The sequence below is a fragment of the Neofelis nebulosa genome, chromosome 3 (assembly GCF_028018385.1).
Source record: "Neofelis nebulosa isolate mNeoNeb1 chromosome 3, mNeoNeb1.pri, whole genome shotgun sequence".
NCBI classification, from domain to species: domain Eukaryota; kingdom Metazoa; phylum Chordata; class Mammalia; order Carnivora; family Felidae; genus Neofelis; species Neofelis nebulosa.
This window is the reverse complement of record NC_080784.1, coordinates 77,102,966-77,128,312: the sequence shown is the minus strand read 5'-3', so window position 1 is coordinate 77,128,312 and position 25,347 is coordinate 77,102,966. Positions and strand designations below refer to the sequence as shown.

General features: G+C 44.0%; 1 protein-coding gene across 4 annotated transcripts in view; it reads right to left on the bottom strand.

The window, feature by feature from the left end:
• Positions 1–1,406: 1,406 nt before the first annotated feature.
• GATB (glutamyl-tRNA amidotransferase subunit B) overlaps positions 1,407–25,347 on the bottom strand; it is an 84,477-nt gene continuing 60,536 nt past the window's right edge. For 3 of the 4 annotated variants that reach the window (XM_058721169.1, XM_058721170.1, XM_058721172.1), the window contains 4 exons: positions 23,743–23,876; positions 16,266–16,344; positions 3,758–3,892; positions 1,407–2,237 (listed from right to left, as the gene is read on the bottom strand). In XM_058721169.1, the coding sequence (XP_058577152.1) occupies positions 2,109–2,237; positions 3,758–3,892; positions 16,266–16,344; positions 23,743–23,876 (477 nt within the window). In that variant the 3' untranslated portion in view covers positions 1,407–2,108. The remainder of the gene's footprint in view (positions 2,238–3,757; positions 3,893–16,265; positions 16,345–23,742; positions 23,877–25,347) is intronic. The other variant, XM_058721171.1, reaches the window with a different exon arrangement.

Genomic DNA, 25,347 nt, shown 5'->3' with positions numbered 1-25,347 from the left:
TCATGCTCTGTCTCTCTCTGTCCCAAAAATAAAAATAAAAAACGTTGAAAAAAAAATTAAAAAAAACTGTACTTGAGACCTGTTTATGAGTAGAGCCATACTTTGTGAGTTTCTGACTCTGTCATGCAAACAGGTCTTTTGAATATATAGTCAGGTTCCAAGTAAGATAATCTGAGCTGTGTTTTGATTTTACTTTTTCTATTAGCAGTCTAATTCTCAGGATTTCAGAAGTGGGCATTCAAGACCATGGGCAATTGTCTGAGGCAGACGGCACTATAAAGATCAGGTGTCTCCATGGCATTTTTCTCTGGAAACGATCAGTCCATAATACAGTCTACACTGGACATAATTTTGGTGATTTGTCTTCATCCGGCTGCCTCCCCACCCCCATCACCCATTTTAGCAAGGCCTTGATTTAAAAGGGTCCGGAAAGATCCTCCAGTATCATTTTTTGTAACGTTTGATTACCCAGAAGCCAGACCTTTGGTGAAAATGGAGTTTTTAAGACAAAACTGAACCATATTATTCCTGAGAAAACCATCCTGCCAGAATCCAGGCTCAGGCTGTCCTGCCCCATTTGTAATTCAGACTTGCAAAGTGCAGAGAGAAGTTGGACTCAGCCTCTCTCTCTAGAAAAGAAAATATTCTACTTCTAGGTCCAGTAGGTCGTCAGTGTTGGAACAGAATGCATGCGGAGCAGGCACGTGGTTGCTGCGTGAGGTAACATGTTCTCGCACAATTCTGAGCCACTCATTCTGTCACAATTTTTTAAAAACCTTACCTCTTCTTGCTTGTCTGGTTTCCTTTCTGTCCCTGCTCTTTTGGCTGGGTAAGGGGGATGCTTAGGGAAGTCCTAAGCAACTGCCAGCACCTGGGGCACCACTCATGGTCACCCTGGCGATGGGGAAGGTCTGCTTCTCTCTGGTTCCCCAGCTGCCACCGTTCATGACAGCAATGCTTGGACTCTTCTTGGTACGCTGGAGAATCCAGTGTAAAATCAGAGCCTCCGAAGAGTCTGTTCTCTTATGCCACGGTTTGACACATTACAAGACAGCATTTGTGAAAGTGGTCTTTGAGCACCGTGAGTCAGAGGTAACAAAGGCACGCGGCGCACACAGGGGTGCTCCGGTGCGTTACACAGAAGCCGCATTACTGTCACGAGAACAGGGGTGAAGGCGACCCAGCCTTCACGGAGAGGTTGTTAACTGCACCACAATTACTGCTAAAGGTCAAGATTTTGATGTACTAGTTTATAATCTTATTCTTTCCGGGGAAAACAAATCAATTTAATGTTACATTTTTTTGTTTTAATCTTTTTTCGGCCTGAGGGTGGGATGGGCGGGGGTCCTTGTCAGCTGCACAATCTTTGACGTGTAAGTTAATTTTTTATGTGATATTTCAGTATATATTTTGTTCATTAAATTTATTTGAAAACTTTTTTTGTTTATTACAAATAATGTTTCATTTACTCTCAGACCTCCCGGCAATCCCTGGGGAGCTGAGCAGGTGGGCAATGTCACTTTTACTCCGTGGATGAGTGCGGGCTAGTGAGACTAATGCCCTCCTTCCCAGCCCCGCAGGGCCTGTCTAGACAAAAGTGTGTTTATGGCATGTCTGTCCTGTTGTGGTTTTCATCTCCACTCATCTACTTTCAGGTCTAAAATACTGCATCCAGACCATGGTCCCTCTTGACCACTGCTCATGCCTGGCACCTAGAGCAGTGCCTGGCTTTTGGAACTTACTCAGAAATACTTGTTAAAGAAGTGCGGGATGGGAAGTTTTCTTAGAACAGTGACAGCACTTGAAACCGTGTGTTTCACTTAGTTTAGAATTACTAAGGCCTGGAACGTGCTATTCCTTCAGCACCACTGCAGCCATCCTGGAACCCCTTCTAGGTCAATGAGGCAAACGGGGCTGTCGCTGCTGGTCTGTGCAGGTAGCATCCCAGGGCAGAGTCGGGTCTGGCCCTGGGTGGCCTACAGCTCTAGCTGGGGCTAGAGACTGGGAGGCACCAGCAGGTTGAGCCCCTGGATGTCAGGTTTCACGGGCTCAGGTTCTCAGTCATGGCCGCTCTGCTGTCCCTCAGGCAGAGACGGACCCAGAACATCTCATGACGACAACTGCTTCTCCAGGATCTCCTTTATCACCGTAGGATCTGCTCGGTTGTGAGTTACTTTTCGTACCAACCCAATCAGTTTGTTTATGGCTCTGGGGTTTCCCCTCTTCATGTCCATTACCTTTAAAGATAGATAGAAACTGTTTTAGAGGAGAAAATAATGATATGCATACTTAAAAATGCTAAATTAAGGTTTATGTTTTCTGACACTTAAACTTCATTTCTTTTTTTTCCTGTTAGGATTAGATATAAAATGAGAAAAGGAAAGGGGGGAGGTGTGAACTTCTGAGGCAGTTTCTAGGCTCCCATCACAGGGATGTCTGCCACTCTGCCCTCTGATTAAAGCGGACAAGGAGAGGGCTGTGTGTAAGACGAGGGACTGTCCACAGCAAGGGAGCTGGAGTGCAGGAACGAGGGTGCTCTCCTGGGTGCCACAGTGACACAGGGACACAGAGCTTCTCAGTCTTGGGGTGAGTAACCCTAGATGAACGATCTAGTCTAGTCAGAGTGAGGTCCTTCTCTAATCCTTCCGTGGTCAGCAGGCATGGAGATGCCCAGCTTTCCTTCTCCCCCACTGCCTGCCAAGGACACGTGTTTGTCAGAAGACAAATACGAAAAATGGCAGCTGTCCCAGAGCACGGGGGTTGGGGAGTGCACTGTGGTGGGCAGGATGGGGACAACAAAAGAAGGAGGCGCCAGCTTCCTATCAAGTAGCCACTGACTGTCAGGGCCACCCGCCCCGAGCTCCGGCTCTGCGGCATCTTGATGGGTAATAACGTCTGTGGGCATCTGTACTCAGTGTCGCAGGACGAGTCCGAAACTGAAAGTGTGTCTTTATCAGTCACTACAGATGAGGCAGGAAGACGGAGATTGCTGGACCCAGCGCAAGCTCATTTTCCTTATCGAGAGCTCTTTTCAGAGCTGTTAGTGTCCCCGGCAAGCCGATGGGGGGGTGGGTATTATTCTGAAAGAGATGCTAGCAATTTTTTACCCACTAAAAAATCTCCAGACAGTATGATTAGACTTGGGGAGGAAGGGACGGCACTCATTTTCGCTTTTATATTTTGTTCTGTGCTCAGAACACAGAATGACTTGGTTTTCAGCTATGCTCCTGTCAAGGATTTTCTCCATAATTTACAAGTAATTTCCCTTTCTGCCTTTCTTCCCACCTCTTTTAGGCATGGAGCTAAAGCGTTTGCCCATCTTTCTTCCCTTTCTGCAGTCATGCCTGCTGGCTTGTTAGTGAGCGGTCTCCTTACAAAGCAGAGTGAGTGGTAACAGACTCAAAGTGCCCACCCTGGGAGAGGGTGCCGTGCTGGGAGGTCAAAACTTGGATCCGGTGAGCCCAATAAACACCCCTGTAAACTGAACTGCATGAGATGCAACTCCAGGGGTGGATTTTCCTTCTAGGAAATGTGGTATTTTTCTACTATTCACCAAATTTCAGCTCTTGACCTTGGCTAAAAACGGATAAAGTGTTTTAGGGAACTGCTGAGCAAGCAGGGCCGGCCCTAATTAGGAAGTGCCTCTGGGCAGTGAAAGGGAGCAGTGGAGAGGCTCCTGGCCGAGTCCTCAGGCTGGCCCTGTCCTGGTCTGACCAGGAGAGTAGACCCTCTCCACCCTGTGGTGACCGTTAATTACCACTTGAGGATGCCCCTCCATCACGGTGTGGCACACCCGTTCCAGTGCCTCTTCATCCTGCATCAGTTCAAGCTTCCTTTCTGAAACAATCTGTGATGGAGTCTTCCCTTTACTCCTCCACAATTCCTCAAACACCTACGGGCCAGAGGAGGGAGAGAGGGACGGAGAAATGAGGACCTGCTCCCCCTGCCGCGGCCAGGACAAGCGGAGCTGAGGTAGAGCAGATTCAGTGAATTCCCAGATGTGCGGGCTGGTTGCTGAGGACTCACAGGGCCCCTGCCGGCAGGAGTCAGAGGGCCAGGGCCAGCTCCGCTTCACGCCCACTGCACAACTTAGTTGAGGTGCTATTATCCTGTTGAAGGCAGGGGCAGCACAGGCTGAGGGATGCAACCACCGCACTGAGATGAAGTCCAGAAAGCTCAGCCTGCTGGGAATTATGATTTCCGGGGGGCAAGAAAGTGGCCCCATAATAAGTTCCAAAAGAGAAAATAACTAAAAACATAAATCGTCATCCACAGGGGCCTCTGCCATGCCACGTTTATCCCCTACTGGTGAAGCTAGACCCAAATCTGGCTACGATAACGAATAGTTCATGGTGTATTTTTCTATCTAAAAAAAAAATAAATAAATAACAGCAACAAATCCCCAAACTTATCAAAGTTGGGGAAGAAAGGAATACATTTTTAAAGAAGGCATTTCCTAGGGTGGTTTTCCTCCTTCCTCTTGTTTTTCGAGTGTCAACTGCAGGGGTGGGGTGTGGGCTCCCCTGTTAGTCTCCTGCGGCACCTCCTTCATCTCTGCCAGCGGTCAGTACTGAGCACTGGATGTTCCTTATGAACATTCGGGCTCAGGACAGGCCAGCCAGGAGCCATTCCTCCCAGAGATACAGAGCTTGTCAATAATTAGCACACAGGGCAAAGCAAATGAAGGGGAAGATGCTTTGTATCTCTGCAGGGCTCAAAGGTTTCCCCAGTCTGGACAAAGACAAACCACAAATGTTGACCGTGGCTACAACAGTCCGTGCGCCTTCCGCTCAGCTATCAGAATACTCACGGGGACTGTGGCTGAGCGGTGTTTTTGGTGGGTCTTCCTAGAAGCCCCCCCCGCAGGGCACCCCTCTGGCTACCGCTGCACAGGCCTGGCTGCTTAGAGAAAACCTGTCCCTGCTCTTAGAAAAACACGGACTATATATGCATCCAACCAACTTTTCAACTATTTTTTCAGTCAGAAAATGGGTGAGGCATTGAGGGAGAAGGGCTCAAAAACAGGTAAGAACCTTCCCTGCCTTCAACAAACTTCTTAGTGGAGCATCAGCAGCACAGGGATAACGGAACGACGTGTAAGGCAGAAAAGCAAGTCTGAAGGATTTCTCTCATCTACTTCTTAGATTAGAAATTTCTTAAATTTCTTAAACTGCAAAACATTGTTTCTAATTTATATGAGTAAATACATGTTGGGGGGATAGGATGAAAATGGCAGAGTAAGAAGATCCTGAATTTGTCTCCTCCCAAGGACGCACCAAAACTACAACTACATCCAGAACGATCGTCTCTGAGGACAACCTGAAGACTAGCAGAACAGCTCTTCCACAACTAAAGACCTAAAGTGAGGCGGGCAGGAGGGGCAGAGACGTGGGCTAGTCAGGACCCACACGCCTGGTGTGGCAGTCCACAAGCAGGAGGGAAATCAATGCAGAGGTCCCCCCTGAGGAGTTTAGGGTTCAGGCTCATCAGGCACTGCTGCCCCGGGGACCTGTACTGGGAAGATGAGCCCCCCAGTAACGTGTGCCTTTAAAAATCAGCAGGGTTTAGCTCCGGGAGAGCACAAGGGCTACAGGAAATGAGGTTCTGCTCTTAAAAGGTTGGAGTACAAACTCACTCTGACACCCAGCTCAGGGGCAGCCGTTTGAAAAGTGCCAGGCTGGGGCGCCCAGGTGGCTCAGTAGGTTGAGAGTCCGACTTTGGCTCAGGTCATGATACTGCGGTTCGTGAGTTCAAGCCTGTGAGTTCGGGCTCTGTGCTGACAGCTCAGAGCCTAGAGCCTGGAGCCTGCTTTGGATTCTGTGTCTCCCTCTTTCTGCCCCTGCCCTGCTTGCATTCTCTCTTTCTCTCTCAAAAATAAACAAAGGTTAAAAAAAGAGAAAAGAAAAGAAAAAAAGAAAAGTGCTTGGGCCATATAAGGAGGAGATTTATTGACTACCCTTAGGGTATGTGCCAGAGGTGCATGGATTTGTGGGAACTTTCTTGTGCAATGGAAGCACTGGTGGGCACCATCTCTGATACTCTCCATCTACCCTGCAAGCACTGCTCAACCCACCCAGATGTTCCCCTGAGGTGCCCCTCCAAGCAGCTCCTGTGCACCACCCCTGGGGAGTAGTCGGGATCAGCACATACCTTCTACATAAGATCATTCCTCAAGACTGGGCAATGTCACTGATCTGCTTAGTACATAGAAACAAATATAGAGAGTCGGGCAAAACAAGGAGACAGAGGAATATGTTCCAAACAAAAGAACAAGACAAACCTCAAAAAAAGAACTAAACAGAATGGAGGTCAGCAATCTACCTGATAAATAGTTCAAGGTCACAGCCATAAAGATGCCTACCAAACTTGAGAGAAAAATGAATACAGTGAGAACTCCAACAAAGAGAAAATATGAAAAAGAGCCAATGAGAGCTGAATACAATAACTGAAATGAAAATACAGTAGAAGGAATCGAGAGCAAATATGGATCGGCATCTGGAAGACAGGGTAATGGAAGTCCCCTGAGATGAGCAGCAAAAAGAAAAAAAGAATCTTAAAAGCAGCAAAAGGAAAGCACCTAGTTATGGACAAGGGAAACCCCATAAGACCATTAGCTGATTTTTCCACAGAAATCTGGTAGGCCAGGAGGGAGTGGCATGATATATTCAAAGTGCTGAAAGGAAAAAACCTACAACCACGAATCTACCTGGCAAGGTTATCATTTGGAATTAAGGAGAGAGAGTTTCTGAGAACCAAAAGCTAAAGGAGTTCATCACCACTAAACCAGCTTTAGAAGAAATGTTACAGGGGCTTTTGGAAACAAAAAAGGAAAGGCTACAACTATAAGAAAACCGTGAAAGGAAAAAATCTCTGACAAAAGCAAACATACAGTAAAGGTAGTATGAAGGTTAAAAGACAGAAGTAAAATCAGTTAATCTATAAAGATTAGTTAAGCAATACACAAAAAGACTGAAAATATGACATCAAAACAATGGGAAGAGGAGGAAAACCATAGTGCTTGTAGAATGTATTTGAGATTAGGTGACCATTAACTTAAAACAGACTGCCATATACGTAGGGTATTATATTATGAACCTCATGGTAACCGTAAACCAAAACCTGTAATAGGCACACACAATAAAAAGAAAAAGAAATTCAAACATAACACTAAAAGTCATCAAACCACAAGGGAAGAGAACGAGAAGAAGAAAGGAATGGAAAAGAACTACAGAAACAACCAGCAACTAATAAAATGGCAGTAAGTACATACCTACCAATAATTACTTTAAATGTAAATGAATTAAATGTTCCATTCAAAGAACATCGGGTGGCTGAATGGATTAAAAAAACAAAACAAAACAACAACAACCCCCCCCCCCCCAGCCCCGCCACCAAACCCAGGACCCACATTTGCTACCTTACCAGAGACTCATTTCAGACATAAAAACACACAAAGATTGAAAGTGAAGGGATGGAAAAAGACATTCTATGTAAATGGGAATGAAAAGAAAGCTGGGGTACCAATGATTATATCAGACAAAATAGATTTTAAAACAAAGACCATAACAAGACAAAGAAGGGCACTACATAATGGTAAAGGGATCAATCCAACAAGATGATAAAACAATTATAGTATCTTTGCACCCAATACAGGAGCACCTGAATATACAAAGCAAATATTAACACAAAGGGAGTAATTAACAGTAATACATCAGCCTCTTGAACAACACAGAGCTTAAGGGTGCTGATCCCCTTTGCAGTCAAAAACCACATATAACTCTTGACTCCACAAACCTTAAGTACTAACAGCTTACTGTAGACCAGAAGCCTTACTGAAAACATAAACAGTTGTTAACACATTTTGTATGTTAGATATATTATATACCGTATCTTTACAATAAACTAGAGGAAAGAAAATGTTAAGAAAATCATAAGAGACATATATTACTGTACTTATCAATACCATAAGTTAATGTACATTTACAAGTATCATCTGTCAGTACCTATATTAATAATGTCTTATACAAAACACTGTTATATGTATACAGCAAAAATAAAGACATTGTGAAAAAAATTATATTTACAAAATAAAAACTTTCTAATATATGTTGAAAAAAAACCTGTGTGTAAGTGGACCCACATAGTTCAAACCTGTGTTGTTCAAGGGTCAACTGTACAATAATAGTAAGGAACTTTAACACCTCACTTACATCAATGGAAAGATCACCCAGACAGAAAATCAATAAGGAAACAGTAGCCTTAAATCACACAATAGACCAGATGGACGCCTACCACCCCAAAACAGCAGAATACATATTTTCTTCAAGTGCACATGGAACACTCTCCAGGACAGATCACATGTGAGGCCACAAAACAAGTCTTGATAAATTTAAGAGGACTGAAATCGTATCAAACATCTTTCCTGACCATGACTGTATTTCAAGGATACTGATTTCAAGGAAAAAAAACCTGGAAAACACAGAAACATGGAGGCTAAACAACATGCTACTGAATAGCCAATGGGTCAACAAAGAAATCAAAGATGCAATAATAAAAATACCTTGAGGCAAATGAAAATGGAAACATACATTCCAAAATCTATGGAACACAGCACAAGCAAATGTCATAAGAGGGAAGTTTACAGCAATCCAGGCCCACGTCAAGAAACAAGAATAAGTTTCAATCTAACCTTACACCTAATGGATCTAGAAAAAGAACAAGCAAAGCCCAAGCTTAGTAGAAGCAAGGAAATAATAAAGATCAGAGTGGAAATGAATAGACACCAAAAAACAAAACAAGAAAAATAGAAAAGATAAATGAAACCAAGAGCTATTTCTCTGAAAAGATAAGCCAAATTGGCAAACCTTCAGTCAGACTCATTGAGAAAAAAAGAGGTTCCAAATAAAATAGGAAATGAAAGAGAAGTTATAACTGATACTAGAGAAATACTAAAGATTGTAAGAGACAACTGTGAAAACTCGTATGCCAACAAACTGAACAATCTAGAAGAAATGAATAAATTCCTAGAAACATATAATCTTCCAAAACTGAATCAGGAAGATATAGAAAATCTGAACAGACCAATTACCAATAATGAAATTGAATCAGTAATAAAAATTTCTCAACAAACGAAAGTCCAGGCCTCGACAGCTTCACAGGCAAATTCTACCAAACATTTTTAAAAGAGTTAACCTATACTTCTCAAACAATTGTTAAAGAAATTGAAGAGGAAGGAACATTTCCAAATTCATTGTACAAGGCTAGCATTACCTTGATAACAAAACCAAGGACACTACCAAAAAAAAGTAAAAAAAATAAAATAACAGGTCAATATTCGTGATCAACAACAGATGCAAAAATCCTCAACAAAATGTTAACAAATTGAATTTAAAAGTATGTGAAAAGGATCATACACCATGATCAAGAGTGATTTATTCCAGGGATGCAAGGATGGTTCAACATACACAAATCAACCAACATGATACACCACATTAACAAAATGAGGATAAAAATCATATGATAATATCAATAGATGCAAAAAAAACCTCTGACAAAATTCAATATCCATTTATGACAAAGTGGCTAGAGAGGAAACACACTTTAACATAATAGAGACCATATATGCAAAACGTACAGCTAACGTATTCAACAGTAAAAGCTGAAAGCTTTTCCTCTAACATCAGGAACAAGACCAGGATGGCCACTCTTGCCACTATCTTATTCAACATAGTACTGTAAGTTCTAGCTTAGTCCTAACAATCAGGGGAGAAAAAGAAAGAAAAGGCATCCAATTGGTAAGGAAGAAGTTAATCTGTCACTATTTATGGATGACATGATACTAAGAAGTCTCTAAAGACTCCACCAAAAAACTATTAGAATAAACAAATTCAGTTGCAGGATACAATATACAGAAATTGGTTGTGCTTTTCTAATAATGAAATACCAGAAAGAGAAGAAAGCAATCCCATTTACAACTGCATCAAAAAAAAATAACATACCTAGGGAAAAAAAAATGTAACCAGAGTGAAAGACCTGTACTCTGAAAACTATGAGACACCGATGAAAGAAACTGAAGATGACACAAATAAATGGAATGATATTCCATCCTCACTGAGTGGAAGAATTTATATTGTTAAAATGTCCGTAATAACTAATCTATAGATTCAATACAATCCCCATCAAAATGCCACCATTATTTTACACAGAACTAGAACAAAGAGTCCTAAAATTTGTATGGAACCACCATAAAAGACCCTAAATAGCAACAGTAATCTTGAGAAATAAAAACAAAGTGTGAAGCAGCATGTTCCCTGATTTCAAACTGTACCACAAATCTACAGTAATCAAAACAGTATGATACTGGCAAAAAGGGAAAAAAAAACAGACACAGAAGTCAATGGAACAGAGGCCAGAAATAAAACCATACTGATATGTTCAATGAATCTATGACAAAGGAGTCAATAAATATAATGCAATATAATAAATCTACCTGCAAAATAATCAAACTACCACTTTCTTACACCATTTACAAAAATTAACTCAAAATGGATTAAAGACGGAGATGTAGACCTGAAACTATAAAATTCTTAAAACAGTAAAATCTTGCACACTGGTCTTAGCAATGTTAATTTGGGTTTGTCTCCTCAGGCAAGGGCAATGAAAGCAAAAATAAACGGGACTATCAAACCAAAAACCTTTTTTGTACAGCAAAGGACACCATCAACACAATGAAAAGATAACTTGCTGAATGGGAGAAGATATTTGCAAGTGATCTATCCAGTAAGGGGTTAATATCCAAAATATATAAAGAGCTCATACAACTCAACACTAAAAAACATCAAATGATCTGATTAAAAAACGGGTAGAAGACCTGAATAGACAGTTTTCCAAAGAAGACCTACAGATGACAAACAAACACATGAAAAGATGCTCAACATGAGTAATCTTGAGGGAAATGCAAATCAAAACCACAATGAGGTACCACCTTCTGTCAGAATGGCTAAAAACAAAACACAAGAAGCAATAAATGTTGGTGAGGAGAAAAGGAATCCTCATACACTGTTGGTAGGAATGTAGACTGATGGAGCCACTCTGGAAAACAGTGTGGCAGCTCCTCAAAAAATTAAAAATAGAACCACCGTATGATCCAGTAATCCCACTTCTGGATATTTATCCAAGGAAAATGAGAAAAACAATTTGAAAAGATATATACATCTGTATGTTCACTGCAGCATTATTTATAATAGCCAGGATATGGAAGCAACCTAAGTGTGTATCAAAAGATGAATGGATAAAGAAGATGTGGTATATATATACAAACGAATATTACTCAGCCATAAGAAAGAAAATCGTGCCACTTGTGACAACATAGATGGACCTACAGGGTACTATGCTAAGGGAAATAAGTCAGAAATAAAAATATCATATGAGTTCATTTGTATGTGGAATCTAAAAAACACAAGACAGGGGCGCCTGGGTGGCTCGGTCGGTTAGGCGTCCGACTTCGGCTCAGGTCATGATCTCACGGTCCGTGAGTTCGAGCCCCGCGTCGGGCTCTGTGCTGACAGCTCGGAGCCTGGAGCCTGTTTCAGATTCTGTGTCTTCCTCTCTCTCTGCCCCTCCCCTGTCCATGCTCTGTCTCTCTCTGTCTCAAAAATAAATAACGTTAAAAAAAAAAAAAAAAAGATTTAAAAAACACAAGACAAATGGACTCAGGGATACAGAGAACAAAATGGTGGTTGTGGGAAATATGTGAAGCGGACTAAGAGGTATAAACTTACAGTTACAAAACAAGTCACAGGGATGTCAAGGTACAGCATAGTGATTATAGTCAATAATAAACTTTGGTAACAGATGGTAATTAGAGTTCTAGTGATCATTTTATAATGTACATAAATGTTAAGTCACTAAGTTGTACACCTGAAATTAATGTAAGATTATGTGTCAACTATACTTCTATTAAAAACATGTTCACTGTAGAAAATAAGGAAATATAAAAGCGATAAAAAGAAATCACCTGTATTTCCCATTCCCTCAAGATAATAAATGTTAGTATTTTGGTGTTTTTCCTTCCCCTATTTTTCTTTGGGAACACAGTTGCAATCATAACATATATACAGTCTGTGATCTGCTTTTGTTTTACTTGCTACAGAACTACTTTTCATATTAATAAATATCCATTAAGTATATTTATCAAAATATGATTAAATTAGCCCTCTGGTAAGTATTTAGACTTTGACCAGTGTTTATTTTGTTCATCTGCACAGTCTCCTAAAACAGTGCCTAAAAAATGTCCAACATTCAGCAGGAGAATGTGGAAATCTCAAGAGGGATCTAGATCGCTGGCTCAAAAGTGCAATCACCTGTGAGGACTTAGGAATCTATGCAGCACCTCTTTATAGGCAGATGAGGTGGAAAGCTCAGCAGACGTGGGCGGTCCCTGGGGCCTGGGAATCGTAAGCTGGCACACCTGGCCAACCCAGCAGGCCGCTCCTGGGCCTGCATCATTTTTCTTGGCCCGCAACAGCCACCGTGGCTGACAGCACACAGCGGACCCGAGGAGGCTGACCAGGGGCTCAGCCTTTGCCTGGCACCTAATACAGTGGGACCCGACAGGCTCGAACGCTGGTTGGATGAGCCTGAGCCAAAAACACCAGAACAGAGGCCATGTGAGGCAGCTCGGGAACCGCTGCCAAACCACACCATTCAAGAGGAAAAGCAAGACAACGCTAGGATGGACACTTTTAAATGCAGAGGCTGGCTGCTCCCTGAGAAAGTAGAGCGAGGTAGGGCGGGGATACAGAGTGACGCCGGAGAAACATTTCAGCGGCCTCCAGGAACAAATGGGAGCCCTGTGTCTGGGGTGTTCTCTACTCCCAGAGTGAAAACGTACCGGCTTGTTAACTTCCTCAATTGGTCGAGTGGCCACCGCAGCCCAGCCCCAGCCCCCCTGGGCCGATGCAGTAGACTCCAGCTGTCTAATCCTCTGCTCGTTCCTGTTTGAGACACAGTCTGTGCACTCCTGGCTGAAGCCCAGCAGGGTGAGAATCACTGAAGGGGCCTTCCACCTCCAGGCCAGACTCGACAGGGCTCCCCAGCCCGCTTGCTGCAAACATAATGGCTTCTGTACTTGCCAGCCTCGTGCTGCAGCATAAATCCTCAGCTTTTGTCTGTGTTTAATCACCACCCTGGGAAGTGCTATCGAAGTGCAACTGTTTCTGGCTAGGAGTGCAGCTCCCAGGCCCTGCCGCTGCCCACCCAAGATCAAAGTCCCTAACACAGGATTCTTAGGGTAATGCTGGCCGTCTGTGTTAAATGGCCACTGAAAGCATGGGGTCACGCAAGCTGGGAACCCCCAATCACACACTGACCACGGAGCCGGCTCTGACACATAGGGCAGCCTTAAGTTCCCTGGGGACTGAATTCACACACCCTGTCAACTACTACCCAGTTGTGTCTCGATAAAGCTATTTTTAAAGTATCTGGAAGGAAGGATGGAAGGAAAGCAGATGGGCCTCTCACCTGTCCTGGGGTTTCCAGGGTCAGAGTGTGGAGGAAAGGCCTGTTGAAGGGACAAGGTAGGGAGGGGGCCGGGACAGGAACAGAAAGGGGTGTCCCCTCTGCTCAAAGGCAAGAACTGTGAAAGGTCATTCTTCTAGAAAGGCACAAACATCAGCCCAAGCCCTGAAAAGAAGTAGGGCACAGTAAAATGCACATAGAACTGAAGCACTCACTAAAACGGAGAAAAAGACATCACATCATTTGTAACAGTTTTACTGCATTACATATAACATTTTCTGCATTAAAAGGGGTTGGTGATTTCTCTTTAAAGCAGATCCCAAAGTAGACAAGAGGAGACGGGTTAAGTGGCACACCTACATGTTAAAATTCAATTTCCATCGCTATGGAATCATAACCCGGCTTGGTTCCACTTGAAATGCTAAGCGGACAATCCCCAAGAGACCGTGGATAAGCCACATCTATTTCCGGTGTGCACAAAGGAGGCATGCACACAGTCCACACCATTTCCCCTGGGGCTGTGGCTGGCCAGCAGTGTGGACAATGCCCAGGGCCTCTGACTCACAAGAGGCTCAGGATCCCGGGGTGCAGGTCTGCAGGTGAACCGTGACTCTGACGGCCCTCTCCTTGGTGAGGGAGACAGGGGCCGCTACCCACAACTTCAACAGCTAGAACTAGATCCTGTGACAAGAATCGAGATGCTTTTGTCCACAGTTACCAGGAGGTTGCTCATGATGATAAGTAATCTTTTTCTCTTTCCGTTTCTGAAAAACAGGAGTGCTGCATCATAGCAACCTGTCAACACCCCTGCCCCTGGGGTGCCAAGGGGATGAGGCCTGTAAATCTCAGGAGCACTGCCGGAGTACCTCCAAGGAAGGGGCGGTAAAATGTGTAAGGGATGAAATAATGGGGAGTGATGGGTTAATAGTAAATTAGACATAAAGTGGGAGATTCTTTGGAATTCAGAGTGTTCTAAGGACAGGATGGCTCTTTCTCCATATCTGTCATCCTTAGGAGTCAGTTACTTGGTCTACTTTTTTTTCCTCATCTCCTGGTCATCTAATCACTAATAGAACCCCAATCCGTCAGAGGGAAACACCAAGAAGGAGCAGAAGCAGAGAGTCTGCTCTACTGGAGTACCCTTCTGGCACACAGGGTTTCTAGAAGCCAAGACCTACTTGGATTCTTTTTAAAAATTCAGTAAAAAGTTAATTGTAACATTTTTCTTTTAAAAAAGTACCCTACAAAAGACACAAAAAGATGCTCAACATAGTTGGTCATTAGGGAAACGCAAATCAAGCCCACAGTGAGATTATCGCTTTACACCTACTACTAGGATGCCTATAATCAAAAAGACAGACAATAACAAGTGCTAGCAAGGATATGGAGACACTGGAACCCTCATACATTGCTGATGGGTATGCAACTGGGTGCAGCCAGTTTGGAAGATGGTCGGGCGGCTCCTCAAAATGTTAAATGTACAACTACCATATGACCCAGAAATTCCGTTCGTACAGGTCTATACGTAACCAACTTGAAAACACATGCTCAAACAAAAACATCTGAACACAAATGTTCAAAGCAGCATGTTCAATAAGAGCCCAAAACTGGAAACAACTCAAATGTCCATTTACTGATGTGGCATATACTTACAGCAGAATATTCTTTAGCCTTAAAAAGAAATGAAGTACTGGCACATGTTAAAACATAGATGGATTTTCAGGCCATCTAATCTTTCTGTCACTGCTGAGCACTGTCATAAACATTTGTATTCCTCTAACATCCAGGCAACTCAAATCTTTTCCTACATGTGCCAAGGTCCCTGTAGTCGACAGCCTCACTGGGCGGTGGGTAAACAGAGCCTTTATTAGTTCTGTCTCCAGTTTCATTGCACAGAGCTGGGTGTGAGTGCCACAGCGTCTCATAATTAGCCAAAAGCAGTTGCTTTTCCAAAGCCTCACTTTGTGCCTGCCACTACTGTTGATGTGGTATAAATATTAAATGCAGGAGGCACCATTAAAGTCACACTAAGTTTCTGGCTGAAGCATTGATGGCTTTGATACCCAAAGTTGAAATAAGGCAGCCACCTTGGTGTTCTTTATCCTTTAAGACTTTTCTGGATTCCAGGAACCTTTCACCCACCTATGACTGTCAGGTGGAAAGGAGACGAGGCAGAGGCCACCTTTGATGACGATGCTGTTTTTCTCAGTTTGCATACACTGCACATGTGTATAAAGTTTTATCTACTAAACAAGAGGCAGTCTGTCTGACCTCATCCTCCTTGCTGGAAGACTAAATTTCAGGGGGCAATCATGCAATGAAGACAAATAAAGCCCTAGTAGTGGCTGGGAGCCTGCAGGGGACTGAGAAGGACTAGAGGACCGGGAAGCAGCGCTGAAGGTGCTCTGGCATCGGCCTCGTGGGGGTCACAAGGGGCAGTGCACGTGCTTCAAAGCCCCCAAAAGCTACAGTCCCGCCTTTCACATAAACAAATGTTTGGAAAATGTTCCAGGCAAAACCACACAGGAACCACCTGCTTAGCAAAGATGGAAAGCACATTACCTGCATTGCACATACCAGCTTTTTTTCATTTGCTAACTGAAATGTTTCTACCTTTTCAGTATGAAAACAGCCCTTACACGCATTTAATACTTTATGAAATTCAGTTAGTGACGGCATTTGAATTTCACATACAACATCTACTGGAATAGCAGAGCAGTCAGAAACTTTAGGAAGTGGGGACATACCTGTTTAGCTGCTGCTGAAGAAATTACTTTTCTGTCCAGCAGGTTGAGAAGCTCAGCCAGCACAGAAGGTGTGACAGGACTAGCAGCCCCCAAAAGGAGAGAAAAATAAATGTATATTTCACACTGTCAGCATACACCCATTTAGAAGAAGAGTACTCGATTTTGTAGGTTTAAATAACACACCCAGGAATGGAAATAACAGGGCAATGGGGCTCTATTTTATTTATTTATTTTGTAGGTTAGGATATAACATGTTTCGGTGACTAGTGTTGTTTTACCACTCAACAGTAATGGCCGTTTGGCAGAAGTTGTAGCAACAACTGCTCAGTTTAATTAGTCAAAAAAAAAAAAAAAAAAAAAAGGAGTGGCTGCAAAATTCATGAACCATGACAAGAGAAAAACAAAACAACAACAAAAAAACCAAAAAAACAACCACTCAGTAATTAAATATTTTCGAATGCAAGATCAGTCTAAAAATTACTTCAAACAAAAGAGCTAACAAGGCTACTTTTCTGAGTGCTTTTATGCAAATATAAATTCTTTTTAATTGTAAGAGCTTTTCCTTAAGAGAGTGCAGTGACTGCCATCCGCTTCGTTAACTGTCCCCATGGGCATCTGCACAGACACTGTTCTCCTCCACAGGCTCACAACAGCTTTCTGAGAGCTTTCACCACAGAAGGGCCCAGGATCCATTATATCTATACCTTTAGGATGTGACTTAGTGAAAAGTAACACTGAATTATAGACTATTTTAAAAAAAAATTTTAATGTTTATTATTTTTGAGAGAGAGAGAGCACAAGCTGGGGAGGGGCAGAGAGGGAGACAGAATCTGAAGCAGGCTCCAGGCTCTGAGCTGTCAGCACAGAGCCTGATGTGGGGCTCGAACTCACAGACTGTGAGATCTTGACCCGAGCCGAAGTTGGATGCTTAACCGACTGAGCCACCCAGGTGCCCCCTAGACTATTTCTTTTAAAATATGTGATTTTGCTATCTTATTATTTAAAAGCAGGCTTCACGCCCAGGGCAGAGGCCAACACGGGGCCTGAACTCACGACCCCGAAATCATGATCTGAGCCGAGATCAAGAGCCACTGGTCTGAGCCACCCAGGCACCCCTGATTTTGCTACTTTTAAACACATACAGCAACTAGGCTAAAAGAACACTGTTTATCTGAGGTCATTAGGGGACTAGTTTTAAATAGGAATGACTTATAAATAGCACGTTAGTATGTCTGTATAAACTAAAACTTTTGAAGTGCTTAACACCACTTGAAAACACCTTTTGTCTTAGTTTTCATCAATCACAATTAATTTCTTTGCGTGCTTTTAGATAATAAAAAGGAAATTGCCACTTAGCCCCCATCCAGTTTCCATGCATTCCAAACCAACTGAGTTCAAGTTTACCAGCTCTGACTTACTGGACTCTGATTCAAGCACAGTGAAACCTCATTAGGGTTGTTCATTCGAAGCAGCTGACACACGGAGGCAGACCATCATCCTTAAAGTCTTTGTTTATCCCAAAGTATGGATAAGAGGTAATTCCAAGTGGAAATTAAGTTTGGAGACTGTCTGGTGTTATTAAGTTGGCATTCGGAACATCTGTGAATCACCCTGATTAAATCTCAGCAGCAAGAGGGACAGAGGGCTGGGAAATAAACTGATAAACCCCCTTTCCAGCCTTCTACCTTACTGACAAGTAATAAAGAATCAGTTTGTTTTAAAAATGTGGGTTCCTTGCATGCTCTGCAATCCTAGAAAATACAGTGGCTGATTAGAGTGTAGACAGTGTATAGAACCCATAATAAGCATTGAGGTTGAACTGGATTTCTAGAGCATGAAAAAAAGAAAAGGTCCCTTCTCCCATTTGAGTTGATGATATAAGGGACATGGAGATGGAGAATAGAAATAGAACACAACGTAACTAAAAATACTTTGCCTTTCATCTAATGACCTTAATTCGTTAGTTAGGTCATAAATGTACACCATAAAATATTTCCACTGACCTAACAGTATTTGAGATTTCTCACTCATTTTTCTGTACCCACAAATGCTTGACACACAGTCGGTCAGTAAGAAATTGTGTCACAGAACTCTTCCCACCAACAGGGATATTTATCTGGTATACCGCCTACATTAATTCCAGATATGCCGGGGCTAACCTTGAATACGACAATGACAAAGATCAGTACCTGTCACGCGGATCCTGAAAGACCCCACTCCTCAGTTAAATAAATAAACCATCATCAGATTTGCAACATATTGGCAGCCGTGGCACAAGCTACTGATTTGTTGCTGTCAGATGCCAGTCTCTGGACAGTGAATGTGTCTCCACTAAGAAGAATCTGACACCTAAATGCTTAAGCTTTGCATGCCAGCTTCCAATCCCCTGAGGCCAGTGTAGGTACAAAGGGATCCTTCCAATCTGCCCGCTTCCTTTAGTCCGGCTAGCACTCTTTCAGGGTCACGACACCACCTCCAGCTTGCATCGGGAGCAGACGCACTGCCACCTCTACAACTGCACATTCCTGCCCCCTCCCTGCATCAGAGAAATGAGCAGCCCGTCTCCATCTCTGCACCCATTTCAAGCCTAAAGTCCACCTTCTCTACTTCTGCTAAGATGGGACACAGGAATCTCCTGGAGGAGGACACTGGGACTTGGACATCCAGGTGGCTCTTGCTGCTCAATAATCCTTGTGTTCCTCTCGATGAATTCCCCACACCCCTATCCGGTGGTCCCACCAAAGCAACTGTAACAGCCACGGCATCTTCTTCCCACCTCTCTTCTCAGCGCCTGCCCCCACTTCTCACTTCATAAGGAGAGCAGCTCATGATGCACGACTCAGAAATTTCTATCATGCCCTCCTCCTCCTCTTTCAGCAAACAAACCCCTCAACCCATGCTTTTATCCCATTACTTTCCACTCCTGCAGATCCCATTTGCATGTTTGTTTCCTCTCTCTTGGCTTTAATCATGCACCCTCACAAATGCTCAGATCTTCCTACCTTGAAAATGTCTGCAAGTGATCTCGGAGTCTGCAAGCCTGGTCTCTTACCTTACTTTTACGGATAAATATCTAGCATTAGTGGCTACTATCTGTCCTCGTAAGCATGTGCCATTCCAGCACCAATCCTCCCCCTCTACAGAAGATGTTCTCTTAAAAATCACACCCCTCCTCGCTTGTTGCCAAGCGTAACAGCTTTCCCCATTCTGCTGCACCCCGACTTCTGGGCTACATTTAAAGCCCTTTGTGAAAACTCCTCTCCTTGGGCCTCCAATCTCTTCCCTCTCCCTGGTTGTCCCTCATTCACTCCTGGCCCAATAATGAGCACCGGCCAGCATTCTTTCCCACATGGTCTTCTGCCTTCACCTCAGGCTGCCAGGGAAAGGAAGCACATCTGTTCCCAAGACTGCCACTGCTTCTTCGGGGTCCAGTTCTCTCCACCACGAGATTCAACCAGCTCTCACCAAACATGTTTTAAACCAGGGGTCAGCAAACTTCTTCTGGGAAGTGACAGAGAGTAAGTATTTAAGGCTTTGTGGGCCACACATGGTTTCTGTCACATATTCTTTGTTTTGGTTTAAGAAGTCATAAGCACTGTTCGCTTACAGGCCCGCCAGAATGATCTTTAACAGGTTCCGAACCCTGAAGCCCCACTTGGATGCTATCCCACACATCACACTGCTGGACTTACCTTCCCTTCACCACCAAGCCCCTCTTGGCTCAAAAGCCTGCCCTGATCTGCTAGTGCCTCAGGAACCGCTGCCCCTGGCTGACCTGAAGTTTGGGGCACTCAACTAGACTGGACAACTGGATGGTGGGGCTTGCCTGATCTCACCACGAAATGCTTGGTCAGGGTGTCTGTAATTTCCACTTTCTTAACTACATCAAACCCGTTATTAATAGTGATTTAGAAGGAGTTAACAGAAAAACAACTTTCAAAGCAATATGCTCAAAATAATTAAAAAGCTGAGTTCAACAAGAGCTTTTCTGGTTGGACCCTTTAAACACCATGACAGGTCTTTAAAGATGAGTGCTAATTTGCAAAATCGGTTCTTGCCAACTTGACCTCCAGAGTGTTCCCTGCCTGGGGTCATCATGAGACTACTGCAAAGCTCCGCAGCTACGGCCGTTCTAAGCTCTGGAAATGTTAGCCCCAGCAGCTGAGTTGTGCACTAATTACTGTTTATTCCAAGGTGAGGCTGCTGTATCCAGCCCAGCTAATGGTTCTTTGAACTGTGTAGAAAGAGGCTGCCTACAGCTTGGTTTTGGATCCTCGGCTCTTGATCTACATAAATTGTGTGATAGAGCTATTGTTTAGCTTCCTCTTTACCTGCTTTTGGAACAGTTACATATACTTTTATTTAGAACGGGGTACCCTTTGGGTTCTTAAAACTCTAGTGCATATGAGTATGGGTAAATACCAGGGGCTCCAAGTGCACTTGACAAGCTAATTTATTAACCTTAGCTCCTTTAACAGCTACCAACATGGTTGTCGAGCCAACCCCTAATTTTACAGACCAATATAGAAAGAAACTAGCTCGGAAGTCTGGGGACGTGGCTTCCAGTCTTAGCAGCTCACCACCTGAGGTGTGTCCCCACCTGAGGTATGCCACCTTGTCTGCTAAAGGAATGAGCTGAACCAAAGGTTATCTAAGGTCTCTGCTTAGAAAAGTCCGTGACTTTAAGAATCACAGCCAATAACATGGAAAACCATACATTTAAAGATCAGATCGGTAACTCCTCCAAAAGCTCAAATCACACCTGAAGCCTTCCCAGCTTCTCCTGGCCAACATGAATCTCCCTCCTCTCTGCTCTCACTGCACTTTGTATTGTTCTAAAACAGGAAGCACCCCATTCTGCCTTGAAATAAAATACTGATGCATGAGTCTAGTCCTCCCCAGGAGATGGAGAATTCCTTGAGAGCCTGGATGGGGTCCTTTTAGTGGTGCTCTACACGTATTTACTGGATTCACAGCTAACCTCCCCTGTGACTTCCCACACCCTCAGATTCCAGCCCTGCTCCAACCATACAGGAAGCAGTGCTTGCTGCCGTTTTCCATTCTCTGCTCCTGTAAGCTATGCTCCTCCTCGGTCTAAAAACATGCCAGTTCATTGCCATTCCACCCTTGGCTCCCTACAGGTGCTGCCCAGACCTCTGCCTCACCAAATCCTATCCATTCTTTAAGGCTTTGGTACAGTTGTATCTCCTCATAAACTCTTCTAGATGGTTCCAGTCTTCACTGAAGGCCACAATATTTTCAGTGTAGAGTGGAGTTTCTGAAGAGAGGCCAAACCTGAAAGAACAGGAATGAACGACAAAAAGGCCACAGATGCCACAGGAATTTAGGGGACTGAGGGTGGCCACTGTTTTGGTACTTGGTATACCGACCTGTCAAAGAGAAGGAAACTAACACAGAGGGCTCACACTATGTGCCAGGCACTGTGCATTTTCCTCTCAAAAACCCTTGGAGGCAGGTACTGTCATTTTTGTTTCATAGTGAAGAAATGGAGGGTCATAGAGGGGAACTCATCCAAGGCCACTGGTGGTAAGGAGCTAAGTGAGGAAGTGAATTGATCCCACATGCCACATTACAACATACATATACACGTTGCAAGCAAGAGGCTGGATGTGAAACTGGCACTGTATGGTGTTAACCTCCTTTGAGGGAATAGTTTTTCAGAATCAGGTATCAACATATGCTTGTCCCCCCTCCTCCACTTCTCCGTGGCCATGGGAGGCTGCTGAGACAAATGACACACCTGCTGAGGTTGGGCTCCCCCTTCCACCGGGACCCTGCCAGGCCCTGGCCATCAGCCTGGGGTTCCTGATGAATTCACTCTCCCTCCTTCTCCCATTTAAATTTGCTGCTTGCTCCTCCCTTCCTGAAACTTTCCTTTTCTTAGGCTTTTGTGGTGCTAACTCTGTCCTACTTTTCCTCTTCCCTGCCACTTCTTCTCGGATGCCTCCTTCTCTGCCCACGCTTCTCACTTAAGAGTCTAGAGCATCTCTGGCTCCTTCCTCAGCCATCTTATCAGGCCGTAGCCTCCCTGACAGTTCTCTTCTGCTTTAACAACTTCAAGTACCATCTATAAGCCACGAAGTCCACGTTCCACCCATACTGGACTATGCACTTGCATTGCCAGAGGTATGATGCCTGAACTTACCTCAAGATTTCTACACGTGCTATTCCCTATACCTGGAACACTCTTACCTCTTGGATTTTGCCTGACTAACCTTACTCATCTTTCCCTCAGGCCTTAGCTTAGCTGTTACCTTCGCCTTCTCAGGGCACCTGCTAGCTCACTGCTTTATAATCACCAGCTTCTAGACTGTCAGCTCAGAGAGCAGGGACTATATCTGTGTGCTGACTGATCTTCCCATGCTTAGCACAGTGCTTTGCACAGAGTCTAAATAAACATGTGCTGAATAACGAAATGAGAACTCTAGGATTTATACCTGCCAGATATCTCCCATCAGTGGTAGATCATATATCTGCCTGCCTCCTGGTTATGCCCGTGAGGGGGATGTCTGTCCCACAGGCAGCCCAGCTCAGCACGTCCAAAATGGAACATGGCATCCTGCCCCGCCCCTTCCCTCTGAACTCATTCCTCCTCCTCTAGCTCTTGCCAGGCTGAAAAACACTATCCTCCATGTCACTCCACTGTCCGAGTAAGAACTGGAAGTCATGCGATGTGAGATAACTGCTCTCCCATCTACCTCAGCTCAGGCCCATGGCATTTCTTACTGGCACTCTGGCAACAGGCTCCTTGCTTCTGGTCTGTTCTTCCATTCCACCCCTCCGAGTGAAACTGGAGTGTGCTGGAGATCTATAGCTTTGAGAGCTGCTGACAGAAGTGTTTGCACGGTGGCCTCTGGTGGTCTCTGCAGCTTTCTCCTGAGCTTTCCTGCGTACCCCCTTGGCACCCCGAAGTTTCTGGGTTTCCTAAGCCTCCATGCCTGCTCGTCTCTGAGTGTCCAATGGCCACTCCCTTACCCGGAATCCCCTCATCCCTCCCATCACCTGGCAACTCCCACTAGGTCTTCAGGGCCTGGTTCCAGCATATCCTCCATGGGAAACCTTTGTCATCTTCCGGCCTCAGGCCAGGCCCCCTTGGTGTTCATTCATGGCACCTTGTGCCTCTGGCCTAACAGGACCACACTAAGGTGAATGCCTGTTTTCTTACAGATCTGTATTCCCCACCAGCTTGTAGACTCCTGGTCTTACTCATCTTCAGGCCCCCAGCCCTGCATGGTACAAAGGGCAGTACGGACAGTCAGAGATTGGAACAAATAAATGAAATCTCAGAGGTGATGGCGGATAGCTTCAGAATCTGGAATTCACAAGGGTGTTTGTGTCTTGTTAGGAGATCTTAAGGGGAACGACGGAGAACAAAACACCAGCCCTGCCCTACTTAAACTGCTTCTGGACACAGAGTTCATCATAAAGGAAGAAAGAATCCCCAGACTCTACTCACCTCTCATTGACAGCAAGGTTCCGTTGCTTTAAAAAACCCAGAAAAATGTTGAGGACCCAACTAGTTACTTTTTTTGGCTCTGCCCTAGTTTCTTTTATCACATTCTGGAAGAACTCCAGTAGGCCAACTTCATTCTGTAAAGAAAAAAAAAATTCATATATATATATATACATATATATATATATATATATATGTATATATATATATATCTCCAAAAAAATGAAAGATCAGCATTCTGAAGGCAAATCTGAAACTGTCACCCTCTGCCTCCTCTGAGACACCTACCTGTACTTTCCTAAACATGGAAATGCCACCAGAAAATTCTAATCACTTTCAGTAAACAGCAAGTATTTGACTTCTACTCCTGTCATGGTGCTTTTTATATAGCTTTTTCTCAAAGGAATGAACATATTTCCAAAAGCCTGGCTTGGTGAACCAGAGGGCAATGAAATCCACTGTCCCCCAAACTCACCCGCCCTCTCACCATCAGCCCTGTGAACCCTACACCCTTTACCCTTGAGCTGTGTCCTTCATCTTCGGGCCCATGAAGTTTGGCTCCACTTCACTGTCTTTTCTCTTTCCAGGCCTATCCTCTGCCGGAAGTCCCAGTGATTGTGAGAATAAGAAGGCAGGAAAAGAAGTAAATGAAGAAGGAACAGACAGAATATTCTACCTCTGAAAAACCAAAAGTGGATCGTAACTGTATTCATCTTCACATCATCCCCAAAATGACAGAAATGGTTCTCAAATGTTTCCAAAAGGAGGAAGAACCCAGGCACATGTGACCGACTCAGACCACACAGCTGATGGAGGCAGCAGTGGCTTCCGGACCTTCGGAGCCAAACTAGACACAGCTAACCCTGCCTCTCCTCTTGCTCTGTGAAAACAATCGCCTGGGTGGGCTCAACAAGGAGATGTGAAGAAGACTACTATGTCTCCCCTCTGGACTGTCAGCTCTGTGAGTCAGGGGCCATTCTGTCCTGTTCACTCGATAAATAGAGCTAAGTCAGTGCTGGGCCATGGCAGTTACATGGTAAATATCCACGGATGGAATTAATGTCTGCTGCCATCACCATGTGCATTGAAAAAAAAAAAAACCTCACATGTGAATACTCATTCTTTATCATACCATGTTCACCTTTAAATATTAGAATTGCCACAATTATGCATAAGAGTAACCCCAAGGCACTCATCAAAGTGCCTTAACTACTATAGCTAACTGCCAGCTCAGAGCAGTTCGGCAGAACCAAAAAAATGTGGCTAAGTCCATCCTTTGTTTCTCAGTAAGAAAGATAAAAACATGTTCCCCTCACACAGGGGAAGCTGAAGCTTCCAAATGCAGAGGGAACACATTTTTAGATTTCTCCTACCTGCTGAAATGCAAATAAAACCACACTTTCCCCGAAATGGTCTTTTTCACTTTATACTGCGGGTAAGGCTCTCGAACCCTTGCCCTTTCAGAGAACCTTCGTTAAGCAAAAGAACTTTCTGGAAAAACAAGATACTGGGAAGAAGCAAGACATAGGAACAAAAGTTCTCTGAAAGCTCAGCTATTGCAGATGCCGTAATATACACACAGGCACACGGTTGCTAAAGTAGAAATTC